A 17,518-nucleotide genomic window follows, 5' to 3' on the forward strand; every position below is an offset into this window, starting at 1 on the left:
GGGAGCCAGACAATGAGACTAGGATATTCAAGAGCAACTGTATTTGGGGGGAAAATATGAAACTGACCTTGCATGTCCAAAGAGAGGCACAGACTCAGAAAAGACCTCAGAAGACTTAAGTTTATACCTCAGGGTGATCCTTGGTACAGAGACAGTGTACAACAATTAAAAATCAAAACCACGCAAACCCAAACCACAAAATAGCAAGCCCTGGGGAAGGGGATTAATCTGATTTCCACAGTTACCATATTATTAGATTCAAATGTCTATGTTTTCAACAATAACAAAAAATCAAAGCATACAAAGAAACAGGAAAGTATGACCCAAAGGAAAAAAATCAACAGAAACTGTCTCTGAAAAAGATCTGGTGGCAAATGTACTAGAGAAAGGCTTTCAAACAACTGTCTTAAAGATTCTCAAAAAAGAACAAAGGAACATGTGGAGAAAGTTAAAAAATAATGTAAATAGCATATGAACAAAATAGAAATATCAATAAAGAGACAAGCAACCTAAAAAGAAAACAAAAAGAAATTTTGAAAGCTGAAAGTACAATTACTGAAATAAAAAATTCACTAAATAAATTTAAAGACAGATTTGAGCAAGCAGAAGAAAGAATCAGGAAACTTGAAGATAATGACACAGGATTTTTCTTGACCCCTTTGCTGGGCTTGCAGCAAGGGCACCCATCTACTCGGTCAGCTGTGCTCAGCCCCTGGTAGGAAGGAGCACATGGGCAAGCGAGTGCAGGGTTTGACTTGTCGCTCCAAGTGCCAACACAGGAGCAAGCTCTGTGCAGGCCCCACGGCCAGACCAGGTGTGTTGCCCTAAGGGGAATGCAACAGTGCCCAAGCAGGGGTGCCCCACGACCCTAAATCCCCAGAAGGGGTGTTAGTGTGCTAATGAGCTCTTTTAGTTCTGCTGTCCACAGCCTGATGGACGGCAGCATGTTAACAGCTCAGTCAGATTCTTGCCCCTCCTTGGCCCAGGGCTCCAGAACTGGCGTGGCTTCGGGACAAGCTTGTCCCCGCCACTGCTTCTGTCATGTGGGGAAGCTGCCCTCCACCGTCGAGGGCAGAGGGCCAGTGTTAACAGCCTTTCTGGCCACCCACATTCAGTGAGTCCCAAGCTCTTGTCCTGCTTCCAAGAAGAATGAGGTCACGCTGACAATTAAAGGGTGGTAAAGACAGATAATTTTATTGAGTGAAGAAACAGCTGTCAGTGGAGAGAGGGTGGGAAGGTTGGATTGTCTCTCCTGAAGTCAGGTTGTCTCTCTCAGTGTGGCTGAGTCTGGTATTTTTATAGGAACAGGTAAGGGAGTGCGTGCCTCCTGGTTTGTGAGTATGCAAGAAAGGTTAAAACCAAGGCACCAGTGAAAGGTGGGCACAGTGTAAAAACAATTAGGGAAGGGTAGGTATATGTAAAATAGGTGAAGGGTGGGGATCATTCAAAGGAAAGCACACCAAACAGGAAGACGCTTCTCAATCCAGTCTGTGAATTTGACTTGTAGCTTGGCCTTCAGGCTTTAAACTCTCTTTGGCTTGAATGTGGGGTTTCACTGGGGAACTGCCCATCTGCCTAGGATTTCTCTGTCTCCTGCCTCTATCAATAAGACAACGGAAATTATCAAGTCTGAGGAACAGAAAGAAAAAGTCTGAAGAATAGTGAACAGAGCCTAAGGGAGCTGTGAGACATCATCAAGCTGCCCAACACAAGCATTATGCATTATGGGAGTTCCAGAGGAAAGGAGAGAGAGAGAGAGAAAGAGACACAGAGAATACATGAAGAAATAATGGCTGCAAACATTATAAACTTGAGGAAAGATATGAATGTAAATATCCAAGAAGCTCAATGAATTCCAAGCACAATGAACTGAAAGAGACCCACCCTGAGGCACATAATAATCAAATGCCTGAAAGACAATGACAGATAATCCTGAAAGTAGGATGAGGGAATTGACTCATCACATACAAGGGACCCCTAGATCATCAGCAGATTTTTCATCAGAAACTTGGGATGCCAGAAGGCAATGAGCCAATATATTCAAAATGCTAAAAGGAAAAACAAACAATCAAACAAACAACAGTATCAACCAAGAATCCTATATTCAGCAAAACTATTGTATTAGCTCGTTCTCACTCTGCTATAAGGACATACCCACGACTGGGTAATTTATAAAGGAAAGAAGTTTAATTGACTCACAGTTCAGTGTGGCTGGGGAGGCCTCAGGAAACTTATAATCAATGCATAAGGGGAAACAAACATGTCCTTCTTCACATGGCAGCAGGAGAAAAATGGGAACCAAGCAAAGTGGAAAGCCCCTTATAAAACCATCAGATATTGTGAGAACTTACTCACTATCACAGGAACAGCATGGGGGAAACTGCTCCCATGAGTCAAATACCTCCCACCAGGTGCCTCTCATGACACATGGGGATTATGGGAACTATAATTCAAGATGAGATTTGGGTGGGGACACAGCCAAACCATATCAATTATCTTTCAAAATGAGGGGGAAATTAATTCCCAGATAAACAAAAGCTGATTGAGTTTGTTAGACTAGGTCACCTCTGCAGGGTGAAATTAAAGGACTCTTGCCAGTAACTAAAGCCATTTGAAGAAATAAAGATCTCTATGAAGGTAAATACATAGGCCACTACCAAAGCTAGTATTATTATTATTTTTGAGATAGATTCTTGCTCTGTTGTCCAGACTGGAGTACAGTGGCATGATGTCAGTCCACTGCAACCTCCATCTCCTGGAGGAGTCAAGCAATTCTCATGCCCCAGCCTCCCAAGTAGCTGGGATTACAGGTGTGCGCCACCATGCCCAGCTAATTTTTGTGTTTTTAGTAGAGACAGGGTTTCACCATGTTGGCCAGCCTGGTCGCAAACAGGTGATCTGCCTGCCTTGGCCTCTCAAAAAAAGTGCTGGGATTACAGGCATGAGCCACCATGCCCCCCCCAAAACTAGTATTATTTGGACAAGGGTTTGTAACTCTACTTTTTGTTTTCTACACTTTTTTTTTTTTGAGACAGAGTCTTACTCTGTCATCCAGGCTGGAGTGCAATGGCGCAATCTCTGCTCACTGCAACCTCTGCCTCCCAGGTTCAGATGATTCTCCTGCCTCAGCCTCCCGAGTAGCTGGGACTACAGGCACATGCCACCACACCTGGCTAATTTTTTGTATTTTTAGTAGAGATGGGTTTTCACCATGTTACCCAGGATGGTCTCAATCTCCTAACCTCATGATCTGCCTGCCTCAGCCTCCCAAAGTGCTGGGATTTCAGATGTGAGCCCCTGCGCCTGGCACTTTTTTTTTTTTTTTTTTAAGACAGAGTCACACTCTGTCACCCAGACTAGAGTGTAGTGGCATGATCTCAACACACTGCAAACTCTACCTCCCAGCCTCAAGCTAGTCTCCTGCCTCACCTTCCCGAGTAGCTGGGATTACAGGCATGCACAACCACACGCGGCTATTTTTGCTATTAGTAGAGACAGGATCTCACCATGTTGGCCAGGCTGGTCTCGAACTCCTGACTTCAAAGGATCCGCCCACCTCGGCCTCCCAAAGTGCTGGAATTACAGGTGTGAGCCACCATGCCCAACCAAGAGACTAATAATACATTTTTTAAAACTAATTTAAACACTAGTATTGTTTTAGTTTTGTTACTCTACTTTTTTTTTTCTTTTTTTTTTTTGAGATGGAGTCTCACCCTGTTGCCCAGGCTGGAGTGCAGTGGTGTGATCTTGGCTCACTGTAACCTCCACCTCCTGGGTTCAAGCCATTCTCCTGCCTCAGCCTCCTGAGTAGCTGGGATTACAGGCATGCGCCACCATGTCCAGCTAATTTTTGTATTTTTCATACAGATGGAGTTTCACCATGTTGGCCAGGCTGGTCTCAAACTCCTGACCTCGGGTTATCCGCCCACCTCAGCCTCCTAAAGTGCTGGAATCACAGGCACAAGCCACCGTGCCCGGCCTCCACATTGTTTTCTACATAATTTAAAATTCTAATGTGTTTAAAATAATTATTAGTTTATGTTTGGGGGCACATGGATAAAGATATAACTTTGTGACAACCAACCAAATGGGGTGGGGATGGAGTTATAAGTAAGTAGATTTTTTTGGCCAGGCGTGGTAACTTATACCTGTAATCCCAGCACTTTGGGAGGCTGAGGTGGGCAGATTGCTTGAGCCTAGGAGTTCAAGACCAGCCTGGACAACATGGTAAAACCTCATCTCTACAAAAACTACAAAAAAATTAGCTGGATGTGGTGGTGTGTGCCTGTAGTCTCAGCTACTTGGGAGGCTGAGGTGGGAGGATCACCTGAGCCTGGAAGGTGAAGGTTGCAGTGAGCCAAGATCGTGTCACCACACTCCAGCCTGCACGACAGAGCAAGAGTCTGTCTCCACAAAAAAAAAAAAAAGAGAGAGACAGAAAACTATCAAATTTAGTATGTTTTATGTGGTACAGTCTTCATATTGAAATGAAGACCCGAAGAAACAGATGTGTGTTTTGTATTAAGTTTGATGAAGAGTAGACAGTTGTGGAGAAATATGATAGGACATAAAGGGTATGATCTCATCATAACTGGGGGAAACTTAGCAAGACCTAAGTTTAGATTCTTCTTTGTGATCCTTTTTGTTTGTTTTTGTTTTCGAGACAGAGTCTTGCTCTGTCGCCCAGGCTGGAGTGCAGTGGCGCGATCTTGGCTCACTGCAACCTCCCCCTCCTGGGTTCATGCCATTCTCGTGCCTCAGCCTCCCAAGTAGCTAGGATTACAGGCACCCATCACCAGAGCTGGCTAATTTTTGTATTTTTAGTACAGACGGTTTCACCATGTTGGCCAGGCTGGTCTCAAACTCCTGACCTCAGGTGATCCACCCGCCTCAGCCTCCCAAAGTGCTGGGATTACAGGCGTGAGCCACTGCGCCCGGCTGACCCTTTGTCTTTAGAGATAAGAATGTTCCTTTGCTCCAGGCACAGAGAGGGCACCTCTCACACGAGGGACCTGCTTAAGGGGAAGATGAGAAAACTTATCCCAGGTTTATAATCTGCTTCAGGTGAGAATGATGAGGGAATCCTGCTTCTGTGATTTTTATCAAATTCCTTCAGCTCAAAATAGTATTCCAAGGTGTCATATTTTAGGTACTATGTTCTGAGTCCCAGTAGAGAAGACACAAATTACCGATGTGAGAAACAAAAACAGACATTAAAAGGATAGAGAACGTATTTTATGTCAGTAAATCAACAACTTAGATGAAATGGACAAATTCCTTGAAAGACACAAGTATCTAAAGCGGACATAAGAAGAGAAAATATGAATAACCTAGAGAAACTGAGGTATTAAAATTTTTCCTGTTACATATGTATCTGCAGTTAAGAATCACAGCACTGCATATTGAGACCCTAACCCTTTCTTTCCCATGGAATCCCCAAGAAGGAACTTCAATTACTGGACAAAAGACGAGAACCTTCAAGGCTGTTCAATTGAGTAATGGTAGTGGGGGAGCTTTTGGTAGGACGACCAGAAGTCAAAAGACCTCAGGATAATCACTTCTGTCTGCCATGCAGCTCGTGATGTAAGATGGGCATTGGGCTGTCTCCTTTCCGACAGTTATTTTCTTTAGAAAGGAAAGCAAGTGCCTAGGGGAAATGAACATCTAATAGGAATCTCCATGGAATAGGATACCACATACGTGTTTGGGCTCCAATGGACTCTACCTTGTAATACAATTCATTGCCTCAAATGCATTATGTGTAAGTACCTCTCTAGAACAGGTATTGGAATTGACTTATTAAAAGAGTCAACTGGTAGCCAGGCACGGTGGCTCGGGCCTCTAATCCCAGCACGTTGGGAGGCCAAGGTGGGCAGATCACGAGGTCAGGAGATCGAGACCATCCTGGCCAAAATGGTGAAACCCCGTCTCTACTAAAAGTACAAAAAAAAAAAAAAAAAAAAAAAAAGCTGGGTGTGGTGGCGCATGCCTGTAATCCCAGCTACTCGGGAGGCTGAGGTGGGAGAATCACTTCAACCAGAGTCAGAGGTTGCAGTGAGCCAAGATCACACCACTACACTCCAGCCTGGCGACAGAGCAAGACTCAGTCTAAAAAAAAAAGAGTCAACTGGCTCATTAAAGAGTCAAGGTTCTGAAAACTCTACATTAGACTAATGCCAATAAATACTGAGAGATAAATGAGTCCAGACATGCCTTGACAATTAATTACTATGGAATAAAGATTAAAATCTAGACCTCAATCCATGTCCTTTTCCCTCTACCCAGAGACAACCCGTTTTCTTTTTTCTTTTTTCTTTTTTTTTTTTTGAGAGTCTCGCTCTTGTTGCCCAGGCTGGTTGGAGTGCCAAGGTCCCGTCTCGGCTCACTGCAACCTCTGTCTCCTGGGTTCAAGCAATTCTCTTGCCTCAGCTCCCGGAGTAGCTGGGATTACAGGCGCCTGTCACAACGCCTGGCTAGTTTTTGCATTTTTAGTAGAGACGAGGTTTCTCCGTGTCAGTTAGGCTGGTCTCGAACTCCTGACCTCAGGCAATCCTGACCTCCCAAAGTGCTGGAATTACAAGGCATGAGCCACTGCGCCCGGCGATAACCCATTTCTAATCAAAATTTTGCAGTGGAGCTTTTCATACTCAAATTGGGCATTTCCTGTCAAGCCTGGTCATTAATCAGTTTATTATTCTTTTTATTCTAGAGGTAGGAGTTTCTCTGTTGACCAGGCTAGTCTCAAACTCCTGACCTCAAAAGATCTTCCCGCCTCAGCTTCCCAAGTAGCTTACAGGATCAAGCTACCATAGCTGGCAATCATTTGGTTATTTTAAGTCGGAGGGTGGGAGGCGGGGAAAGGCAGCACAGTGCCTGGTACACAGTAAATGCAGGCTAGAATGTTAATCAAATTATCCTTCATTTTAACTTCTGCATTGGAGAAGATGGTTTTGTACGTTGACTAAATATGAATTTGCAAATGCAAATCTTAAGCAGATTTTCTGTGGGAGGGAGGGGGGATTGTGCAGATTACATAATGATATAAATGGATGGAACCAGAGATCTGAGGACAGTAATTCATCATTTGAATTAAATTTATAGCAGCAATGCAATCATATACAAGGCAAAGAATTAAAATGAAAACTACTTAAGGATTTACTTAGCTGAAAACCTATCTGGGGAAAGAAGGACCCAAAACAGTTTGCAGTGTTTTCCCCATTCCTGAGACTGCCTTTAAATCAGGCAAACCCATCTTCTGCCTTTTCTTTCTTTCATTTAACTAGGAATGGCACAACTTGGGAGTTTTTGTTTTCCTTCCAGGGGAAAGAATGGGAGGAGTCAGCAAAGACCAAAGTAAGTTCACTTATTTGAGAGCACTGGCTAAGGAAAAGCATTATATTAAAACTTGGTTTCCCTTTAATTGGTATTTGGGCTCAAATACTGCAAAATACAAAAGCAGCTTTTCTCCCTTCCTATCAAACTAGTAAGCTTAGTATCAAGCAGAGACCTGATATTTCACTGGTTTTCACTATGTCCTACCCGCATAGAAAAAGAATCATCGCATCGCGCTGGGCTCTTCACCAGGAAAGCAATGTGCATTTTATAAGCTAATTTAAGATCTTGGAAGAGAGGGAAGTGCTCAGAGTCCATACTAGAACTCCTTCCAGTTTACTGAAAACAAGACCAGTTCTGAAGCACAGGCTATTTCTTATTCTTGTTCCCAAACACAAATGCTGCCAGCACTGAACGAAGCAACAGCCCTTCGCAAATCTCTTGCACAGACTGATTGGCTGATTGATTTAGATACAGGGTTTCACTCTGTAGCCCAAGGCTGCAGTGCAAGTAGCGCAATCACGATTCTTACTGCAGCCTCAACCTCACCGGCTTAAGTGATCCTCCTCCTTCAGTCTTCCAACTAGCTGGGACTATAGGTGTGCTAGCAGAGTATTATTTAAAATGCAAACAATAAAGCTGGGTTTTGTTGTGTCTGAAACAGTCTTATTTACATCACAGCAAAGCACAACCAGCTACTGTCTAAATTTCTTGCTGAAAAGAAAGGACAGACACTTTTACTTTTCCAGTTTTATTATAAAAATCAACATTTCATTTGTTACAATTCAGCTTATTTATCGTAATAATCAAAAAAGAGGTTTTATACAAGGTATTTTTGTACAGTTTATAATTAAAGCACTTATTTTACAAAAGGAGGGAAGTGAAGAAGTGGACAAGGGCTGACCAAATGTTGGCCATTATAATATAAATACATCCTTGCAAAGCACCATCGTACCAAAGTCGATGAACAAGAAACACCAGTTGACTTTCAGACAATGACGAAGATTAAAGCTTAAGGGAAAAAAAATAAAGGAAAAACATCTGAAAGCAGCACCAGATCCTTCACTTGCAAATAAGGCTAGTCCAGTTTCATCTTCTTGGTATTCTCTCTACTTTTTAACATTTTTCCTTACTAACCCATATATTTAATTTCATGTAATATTGGATTTAATCAGACTTTAAAATTTTTCCCTTTAATACCCATATTTAGGCATTAGATATATAGAATATATATCTCTATATAAATATCCCTATCGCCCATCCTGCTTATATTTGATTAAAAAACAAAACAACCAAAATGGACAGTTAAGCAAAAGCATGTTGTCTATAATTCTTTGGTGTTGCTTCTGGGCAAACTCTAAGTGATGGTGGGAAATCTAACCATTTGTTAGGTCTATACTCTGCTTCTAAGTAAAAGAAATCATTTAGTTTGTAATTCTATCTGTATAGTCATGAAGATTTTTTTCAGCAATAAACTCGAATGCTTTATGAAAAAGAAAAACAGCAAAGTTTACCTCAATTGAAGGAGGGTGAAGGTAGAGTCAGTAACTGATGAACGTTGGACTCCACCTTCCACTCCACTCAGGTGCAGGCTTTATGAGACGGAGATCAAGTCAGACAAGAGCTTGAGAGTATGCATTTACAATACTTATAATTTAATTTTTTTTAATTATAAATGGTATATTTTTATACTTGAGGTCCAAAGTCTTCTACTGTAAAATGTTGAGAATTTCAAAAGCTAAATTTTGAGACTATTATAAAATGGTGCCTTCCCAAAAGTTAGAAGCCACACATGCACGACAAGTACTTTATAAAATCAGCTCTCTCGGCTCATTTTAGGCTTAAGAAATACCAAATAAAATTAAATTCCTTGAGTTTAAGAATTCTGATACTGTTTTAAACAACACTTGACTATAAGCTTCTTTAGGACTCAGTCCACACTTAGTGTATGGTCTCATCTGTAGGTGCCCAAATATTTGTCCAACCACTGACAACTGGTCAACACACTCACATCCTTACTCTAGATAAACTATGGATGCCGTATGTAGACTGAAGCACCACTCATTTATTAAGAGCTGACATATTTCGGATGTGAAAAGTCCAAGATTTTTGTTTCTGAATCTTGTTAGATACATAATGATAACCAATATGTAATTCCTATGGCATGCAAATCAATGAAGTGGGACAAAGTTTCCCCTACAAGAAATAAAACAATTCAAAATATGACATTTCTAAGAATCTAATCTAGGCAGCGGCAGCCTGTTCACTGCATAGAAGTAGGCTTGCTTAAAGCATACCTCTTCGGTCTCTATTATGACTACTGATATCAAGTCACATAAATAAACACATTTCATTAACACACTAGGTAAGCCACAGCTAGTAACTCTGCAGGAAGTATTCTTCATTAATAGGGCTTTATAGCAAAAGAAAAAGATGATCCTCCAAAACTGCTACCTAATACAGATGGTGGCTAGTTTCATACCTTCAATAATGAATGAGTTTCCTTCATATAAATTACTGACTTCAGGGTATTTTTAAATGATAAAGAAATACAACCCTCAAAATCATCTTAAAATTGTACTGCCCAAAGCCCCTTCCCCCAATTACTGGCCTATATTAGATTAAAATGTACTTTAAAGTCTTCATTTCTTAATACCTATCATCTCTGTAGAATAGCTGTTCTCAAACTTACTGAAGAATCAGAGATCTCTTGGTAATATATCACAAGGTATTTTTATGTTAAAATTAAAGTACATAATCTTCTGCTAAACAGACATCTTGTGATATGCTGTAAGAGTGGCAGAAAGTGCCAAAGGCATAATAAAATTTCATGGAAGAAAAACTAATAGTGAGAAAATTCTATCCACCAACTCTGTTTTTTTCCTGTGAATGTGCCATTATCTGACTTAAGCAAACAGAACTCCTTAAGTCACTATTCAGAAGATCACGACTCGTTGGAACCAAGTCCAGGCCTTAGTTAAAAAAAGACCACTTCAATGCAGAATAGCTTACTGTGGTGCACACAGAGTATGTTATGCTCAAGTTTATTTCTTGGATAATTTTAATCATATCAGTTAGTGCACATATTTTAGCACACATGTTCAAAATAAATACTTTTGCATATAACGAATCTAATGAAACATTATTCATTTTCCCCCTTGCACAATGAATTTAATATGTCAAATTTAAAAATCCCTTTTCTTTTTCCCCCCTAAGTTGTGGTCTCATGTATTTCCTCTCGACTTTTCCTATTACAGTGCGTGTTTAATAATCAATATACAGTTTACTTAAGCTTAACTGTCCATGTAACCTAAGGGTGAATAAATCTTTCCAAATTTGACAATTCTCTCATTAAAAAGTACTCCCAGAAATATTAAGAATCCATCTCATCTACCCCAGAAAGAGAACACTGAGATTACGCTGAACTGCCTTCAAATAATTTTAAACAAATTGGCACACAAATTAGTATTTTGAAGAAGAGGCCATTGCCATCGCAGTGCAGGCATGTGGACTGAGATCCAACAAGGCAATATTCTTCTTAGTTTATTAGAGTGCAAGTCCCCACATGGGAAGTCCACCAGATTAAGATGCACATTTAAAAATGTAAACATATAGAACTGTCAAATTCTAACTGACACGTAGGTATTGCTAACCTTTCCATCTTCATTTAAGCACCAAGTGCCCCCGTGAATCACAGAACCCAAGTTCAATGTCCATTTTGTCTGACACTGTAGGCACTTAGTTCCAGCAACAGCAAGAGTTCATGCTTGTCTAACTGAAAAGCAGGACTCTGACAGATTTACCATTTGCTTCTATGCAAAATCAAGTGCACCTGATTCTTACAGTCTCCAACAGTCAGCATTATTCTGAAACCACAATTTTATCTTCAAAAACTTTACTTAGGTATTTCATGAACAGTTACTTCACCCTTGCCAAAATTCTGAATCCTTTCTTCCACTGTTTTCTCTTGGGCCCTGAAACCCAGAGAAGCCTTGGCAAGACAGAATTAAAAAAGAAAAAAAAAATTCAATAACTAACTGACCAACACCTCTTAAGCTAAAAATACATTAGTTTAAAACCATTCAATTTTAGCAGAGAAGTGCTAGACATGTGTAAAAAGCAGGAAACTGACTTCTGGCAAGGTGGCAGAGCAAGTGCTAGAATCATTCCACAGGTCAGCCCTGATAGCTGAAGATGTAGCAGCCCTAGTACCATACATGACAGCAGGTCAGGCAGATCACAAAAGAGGCTTCCATTATTCCCTTCCACCCAAATTCTGACAGCTGAAAAGTTGTTTGCCTTCTCATTTAATTCTCATTGTTGAATTTGTTAAATTATCTTAATCCATAATGAGTAAGAGAGGATCCACATAAAAATATGAGGTGATTATAAGAATAATTTGTGGATAATTTGAAAACAGCCTAACATTCACAGTGGGTAACAGAAAGATATTAAATTCATGTCACACATTAGAAGAGGTATGTATGTAGACATCATTCTGAGAAAAACCGGCCTAAAGAACATGAAAACGTCACAAACTGTTTAATATAGGGCAAATCCTAATAAGAAAAAATTCTTTTTAAATAGATTGTCTCTAACCAGAACATATTTAAATGTTTTACTCAGAAAAAAAAAAAAAATATATATATATATATAAATGATTTCATACTGTGATATATGCTGAAAGTAGTGCAAGGATATATGATTAATTTACAACAAAAACATAATGGTTAAGTTTTTAATTCTTAAACATTGTCTATATGTGTTGTAAAAAGACATTTTAATGAGCATTAAAACAATCTTGGAAGAAGAGAAATAATATGTCTAACTTTTGATCATTATGCAAAAACAGCTGTCAAATTGAAGAGCTAAGCCTACTGGGGAATGGAGCTAGAAGAAATATTAAAATCAACTTGAATTTAGAAAATTCCATTTAGTCAATGCCTCAGCTTAAAAAAATCATGGTATCTTAGCCAAATGACCTACCAAGTTGCTGGGGGAGGCAGCAAGGTAAACACAGAGAAAAAATTCATTTTGATAGAGGTATGGATTCTAAAGGTAGGGACAGAGACTTGCACACACACACAGCTTCATGGCATCTTACCTCTGGCTGATCTCTCCTACAACAGCAACACCCAGAATGGGTTTTTAGAAGTATCTATCTTCCTCACTAACACTGTTGGATTCCTAGAGAAAACAAAGCCTTTCGTCCAAGGTTAGTATTAATTCCTTTTTTTTCCTTTCATGATTTCTTACTTGTTGGCCCTCAAATGTTAGTTAACTGAAGGCTAGCTGGCTACATCCAAGTATCTATGGTTTGCTGCTCTGAGATGGACTTAATTTTTCTTCTTCCTCTTTTTTGTTTTTGGTATCAATAAAGCCCAGATATTCCTGGTCAGTGATGCCTTTATAATTCCTGTTTCCTTTGTACTCAGTTGCTTCACTGGGTTTAAGGCATGCTTTGTGTATTTAGTTTGCAAAAATAAAACTTTTAGTACAAATTTATTTTTTTATACAAACTTTTATGGCACAAGCAGCAAATCTGCTGTTTTAAGAAAATATATAAATATCCTTTTCTTCTGTACAAATATCTCCAGTATTCCCTACCCCATTTTATAATTTTAACTGTACATGGTCTGCCTCATCCTTCTCTAATAGCTCCCTCCCCCCCTCCAGATCTCAACCAAATTTATATTTACATTTTTACGTTGGAGGCAGTCAGAGGAGGAGGGCCCCTCCTCAGGAGGAGTCTGTACAGGGAGAGGGTGGCGGTGGGTAGAGGTGATGAGAATAGCTCCTCTCTGTGTATGGAGAAGGTGGGCAGCTTTCATAGTTCTCCTCTGCCGACAAGTATTGGCTTCGGGGTGTGGGAGGTGGGGGCACAGGTTCTGAATCATAGTTCAAGTCACTGGTATAGCCCTTGGCTGTTGCCACTGAGGTCATTCTCCGACTAGGAGCATAGTCACTGTCACAAACATCTGTGCTGCAGGGTGTGGTGGGGGGTGCAAAGTGCCGGTAGCTATATGGCCTGTAGCTGGCATAGGAAGAAAATAAAGAGAAGCAGTTAGTTTTACAAAAAAATGATTTTCCCTCTCAGAATAGAGGTATTAGATGTAAACTACACTATGAAAACAATAAGCTACTGCCATTTAAATTCACACAGACCAAGAGGCAATTTTCAATGGCAGATTCGCTAAGGAAGACAGCATGTACTTTATTTGCAAATAAGAAAGTGGCAAGTGAAAATGAACAGGATGGAAATGCAGAGGTGAATTCAATCTAGCCTCTGAGTGTACTCTTCAAGTTAAACCGTATCACAGAACAAAAAATGACTATTCAAATTTGTTTTGCAGTTTCATAGCCTATGGGAAGAATGGGTTTTTACATATTTTATACTGCTCAAACATGTCAGTATTTCCTCAACATTCTTTACTCCAAAATTAACCTGATGAATAATTAATTTAATGACATCTGAAGACTTCATTTCTTTCTTCTGTACAATTCTGTACAATTTCTGTACAATCCAGGCTGGATTTTGGTAGACAGCCTCAGGGGCATAACTATTCCATTACTGTTACCTTAGCAAAGGGAAATTGCTGTGGTTGGGGGAAACAGCTTTCATTCCCTGTGTATAGATAAGTACCTGTCATAAGAGCAGCTTTAAACATCAAAATGATAAAATTTAAAAGCCCATAAAGAGTCAGTGAATTTTCTAATGTATATTTCAGAGGCCTAGCTTATTTCTTACACTTATTTATCTTTATAAGGGATGTACAGTTGTTAGGTTTGTAGCATTGCTAACTAAAGAAAAAGGCATTGCAAAGAGAGAAACATACTAGTGAAAATAAGATTTGACCTAAGTTCTGGCTTTTCTGTCATTTCTACTTCTATTTGTAACTTCTTATACCTGTTTACTCTAAATATGGTAAAGCTGATCTTAAACTTATCCCGAAGATTTTTTCATAAGCTTTCTCATCAAAGGATCAAGAGGATAGGATTGACTACAAGAGAAGGGGCAAAAGCAAGTTAAAAAGTGATACAACCATTCATAAAACACCTTGTGATATACAGCACCACAAGATAATATATCCCAGGAACCCAGGATACAAACCATTTGCTATCACTTGGACTGACTTCAAAAGAAATGGCTGCCATGATTGTTCACAGGTACAGATCAAACTCCTTGTTCTACTCTGTCTCCCTTTCTTACTACTGCATTTGATTAGTCTTTAACAAAGAAAGAAAGAAAGAAACCAGCCTGGGCATCATAGCAAGACTCTGTCTCTACAAAAAATTTAAAAAAGTGAGCCAGGCGTGGTGACACACACCTATAGTCCCAGCTACTTGGGTGGCTGAGGCAGAAGGACTGCTCGAGCCCGGGAGGCGGAGATTGTAGTAAGCTGTGATTGTGCCCCTGCATTCCAGCCTGGGCAACAGAGCAAGACCCTGTCTCAAAATAAATAAATAAATAAATAACTAAAAATAAAAATAAAAAGGCTGCCAGAGACCAAAAGTTACGTGACACACTGAGCGAGTTCTCAAAGGCTTTTACTATCAATACTGACATGGTGTCACAGTTACTGTTTTGTTTTGTTTTGTTTTTGGTCTTAACTTTTTGTCCAATCAGGTGTCAATCCTTGGTGAAATTTCTTTTTTTTTTTTTTTGAGACTGAGTCTGGCTCTGTTGCCCAGGCTGGAGTGCAGTGGCCGGATCTCAGCTCACTGCAAGCTCCGCCTCCCGGGTTTACGCCATTCTCCTGCCTCAGCCTCCGGAGTAGCTGGGACCACAGGCGCCCGCCACCTCGCCAGGTTAGTTTTTTGTATTTTTTAGTAGAGATGGGGTTTCACCGTGTTAGCCAGGATGGTCTCGATCTCCTGACCTTGTGATCCGCCCGTCTCGGCCTCCCAAAGTGCTGGGATTACAGGCTTGAGCCACCGCGCCCGGCCCCTTGGTGAAATTTCTAAGGTTAACATTTAAAAGTCCAAATACTTCTATTTTCATGAAAAAAATAAAACAAACTGAATTAACAAAATTCTTTCACGTCCCAGTTTAGACCAAAATCTCAACAAATGATGAAAGTTTTGACTCAGAGGAACAGAAATTGGGCTTATCTGGAAAATAGTTAAGCAAGAACAGTTTTTTATGCAATCGTGTTTATTCTGCTAACTGCCTCATTCAATTTGATTTAAAGACATGACTTTTTAAAAATAATATTTTATATCTTTTCTCATTTCTCAATTTTCAGGCTTCTGCTTTCTCTGTTTTGGCTTCCTAGAAGAAACTTGTGTCAGGGAAAGCAGCATTACAACAAATCGTTAAAACAATCAGTTCAAAGCCAAGGAAGGCTATTTTAAACAGTCTTATCTGAACTGAAATGAGAATTCTGAGTGAGATACTTTAAGTGGTTCCCACTTTATTTCTACACGAGTGAGGTCATATCACTACACGAGTGAGGTCATATCACTACACGAGTGAGCTGAGATCATGCCATTACACTCCAGCCTGGGTGACAAGAGTGAAACTCCATCTCAAAAAATTTTTTAAAAAAGTATAAAGTCCTGAAAGGAAAGGATCTGTGGTAGAGGCAATGTCAGTACTACCAGGACAAGATGACTAGCCTCTCTCTGGTGACCATCGTCTGCTCATTTGGAGACACATCAGGTCCACAACTAAAACACTTTCTAATAAATACTGCAACGTATTTTAGAGGGGGGTGTGTCTTACCTGTATGACCTATGAGTGGAAGGACTGTTTGAAGAATATCCAAATTCCATAGTGTAATGTGATCGCTCTGTGGCTGGGGATGGTGGAGGGTTCAAAATCTAAAAGAAAAATAATTAAAACATTAAAGTAACAACACAGAAACGATTAGACTTTCTTTCAACTTTTCTTCCTTATCTCTATTAGTGTTTCTTAACAATACATTATTAGCACAATTCTTCTTTTCCAAAGAATTGACCTCAAACAGTACTTTGGGACTATGGCTTCCTCATTCCCTAAGACCTCATCATGGCTAAAAAGTGCAAAATGACAAAAACGAAAATCTGTAACCTAAAAATCATTGGTCAGTACAGCTAAGTCCTGGTTATTTAAAATTATAAGTATTTAGAGAAAAATTATTTGATTTAGGAGAAATTCCAGGTGTGCTTCCTCTTTTGGGAAGTCATAAAATGAAGGTCCTCATCCCTCAAGAGGTACCATTCAGTAGTTCCACTTTTACTTGAAATGTGAAAGTAATGCCCAATGCTTTCAAATATTCTGGTTATTACACAGTAACTTAAAAGACTTACAAGCATTGGGGGGCGGGATGTGGTAAATCCTTCTTTGAGCCCTTTATGCCTAAATTTCACATTCAAAAACGACTTTTACATTACTATCACTGATCACCCACATTTAAATGAGTTAAATATCTAAGATCCTATGTATGTTGCATTCAAAGGAAAACAGACTACTTACTGCAGGGAAGTAAGTGCCTTTGGTGCTTGAAGAACTACTTGATGATGCTCCTGTTACATGGGCTCGGTCGTAGGGGGGTCCACTGCTTCCCCCCATGATACTGAGAGAGCTGATCATTGATTTACCTCGAGACATTCCTAAAACAAAAGGAGGATAAAAACTGAAGATGCGTAAGATCTATAAAAATGTATCAAGCAATTTTATTCAACAGTAGGATGACAAATATCAATAGTCAAGTAGTCTGATTTTAAAATAACTTACACTCTATTCCTATAATTGAAAACATTTAATGGAGAAAGGAAATGAATGTTCTCTAGAAGTGAATGCTTCCACTGAAAAAGCTGGCCTAGAACAAAGCCAAGAACAGCTCCCACCTTCTCCCTCCCCTGGTAGAAGCAGAGCTATTTAAAATAAGGGCTTTTCAACCTCTTGGAGGATTTGAAAGGATTGTAAAGGGTAGAGGTTGTGAGGCAGGGTATATTACATAACAGACTTGCTCAAAAGAAAACAAAAAGCATTTTTTAGGGTACAAACAACATATGAAAGGGTATTTTTTCATCTAATGAATATAAATGTTTCTAGAATCAAAACTACCAGTGCTAAAGAAGAAATTCTATTTTTTCCAAGAAGCTTCCCAAATTCCACTAACTGAAAATAGGTATGGCAACAAAGACACATTACCATTAACAGTTTAAAAACCATGTTTGTCTACTTAAGAGTTACACCCAT

General features: G+C 39.8%; 1 protein-coding gene across 4 annotated transcripts in view; it reads right to left on the minus strand.

Moving 5' to 3' along the window:
• Positions 1–12,145: 12,145 nt before the first annotated feature.
• The window catches only part of LRP6 (LDL receptor related protein 6), a 148,913-nt gene continuing 143,540 nt past the window's right edge, over positions 12,146–17,518 (minus strand). For 2 of the 4 annotated variants that reach the window (XM_077952451.1, XM_077952450.1), the window contains 4 exons: positions 16,790–16,926; positions 16,058–16,155; positions 13,032–13,366; positions 12,365–12,519 (listed from right to left, as the gene is read on the minus strand). In XM_077952451.1, the coding sequence (XP_077808577.1) occupies positions 13,072–13,366; positions 16,058–16,155; positions 16,790–16,926 (530 nt within the window). In that variant the 3' untranslated portion in view covers positions 12,365–12,519; positions 13,032–13,071. 4 annotated transcript variants of the gene reach the window in all.

This window comes from Macaca mulatta, chromosome 11 (assembly GCF_049350105.2).
Source record: "Macaca mulatta isolate MMU2019108-1 chromosome 11, T2T-MMU8v2.0, whole genome shotgun sequence".
In the NCBI taxonomy this organism is placed as follows: domain Eukaryota; kingdom Metazoa; phylum Chordata; class Mammalia; order Primates; family Cercopithecidae; genus Macaca; species Macaca mulatta.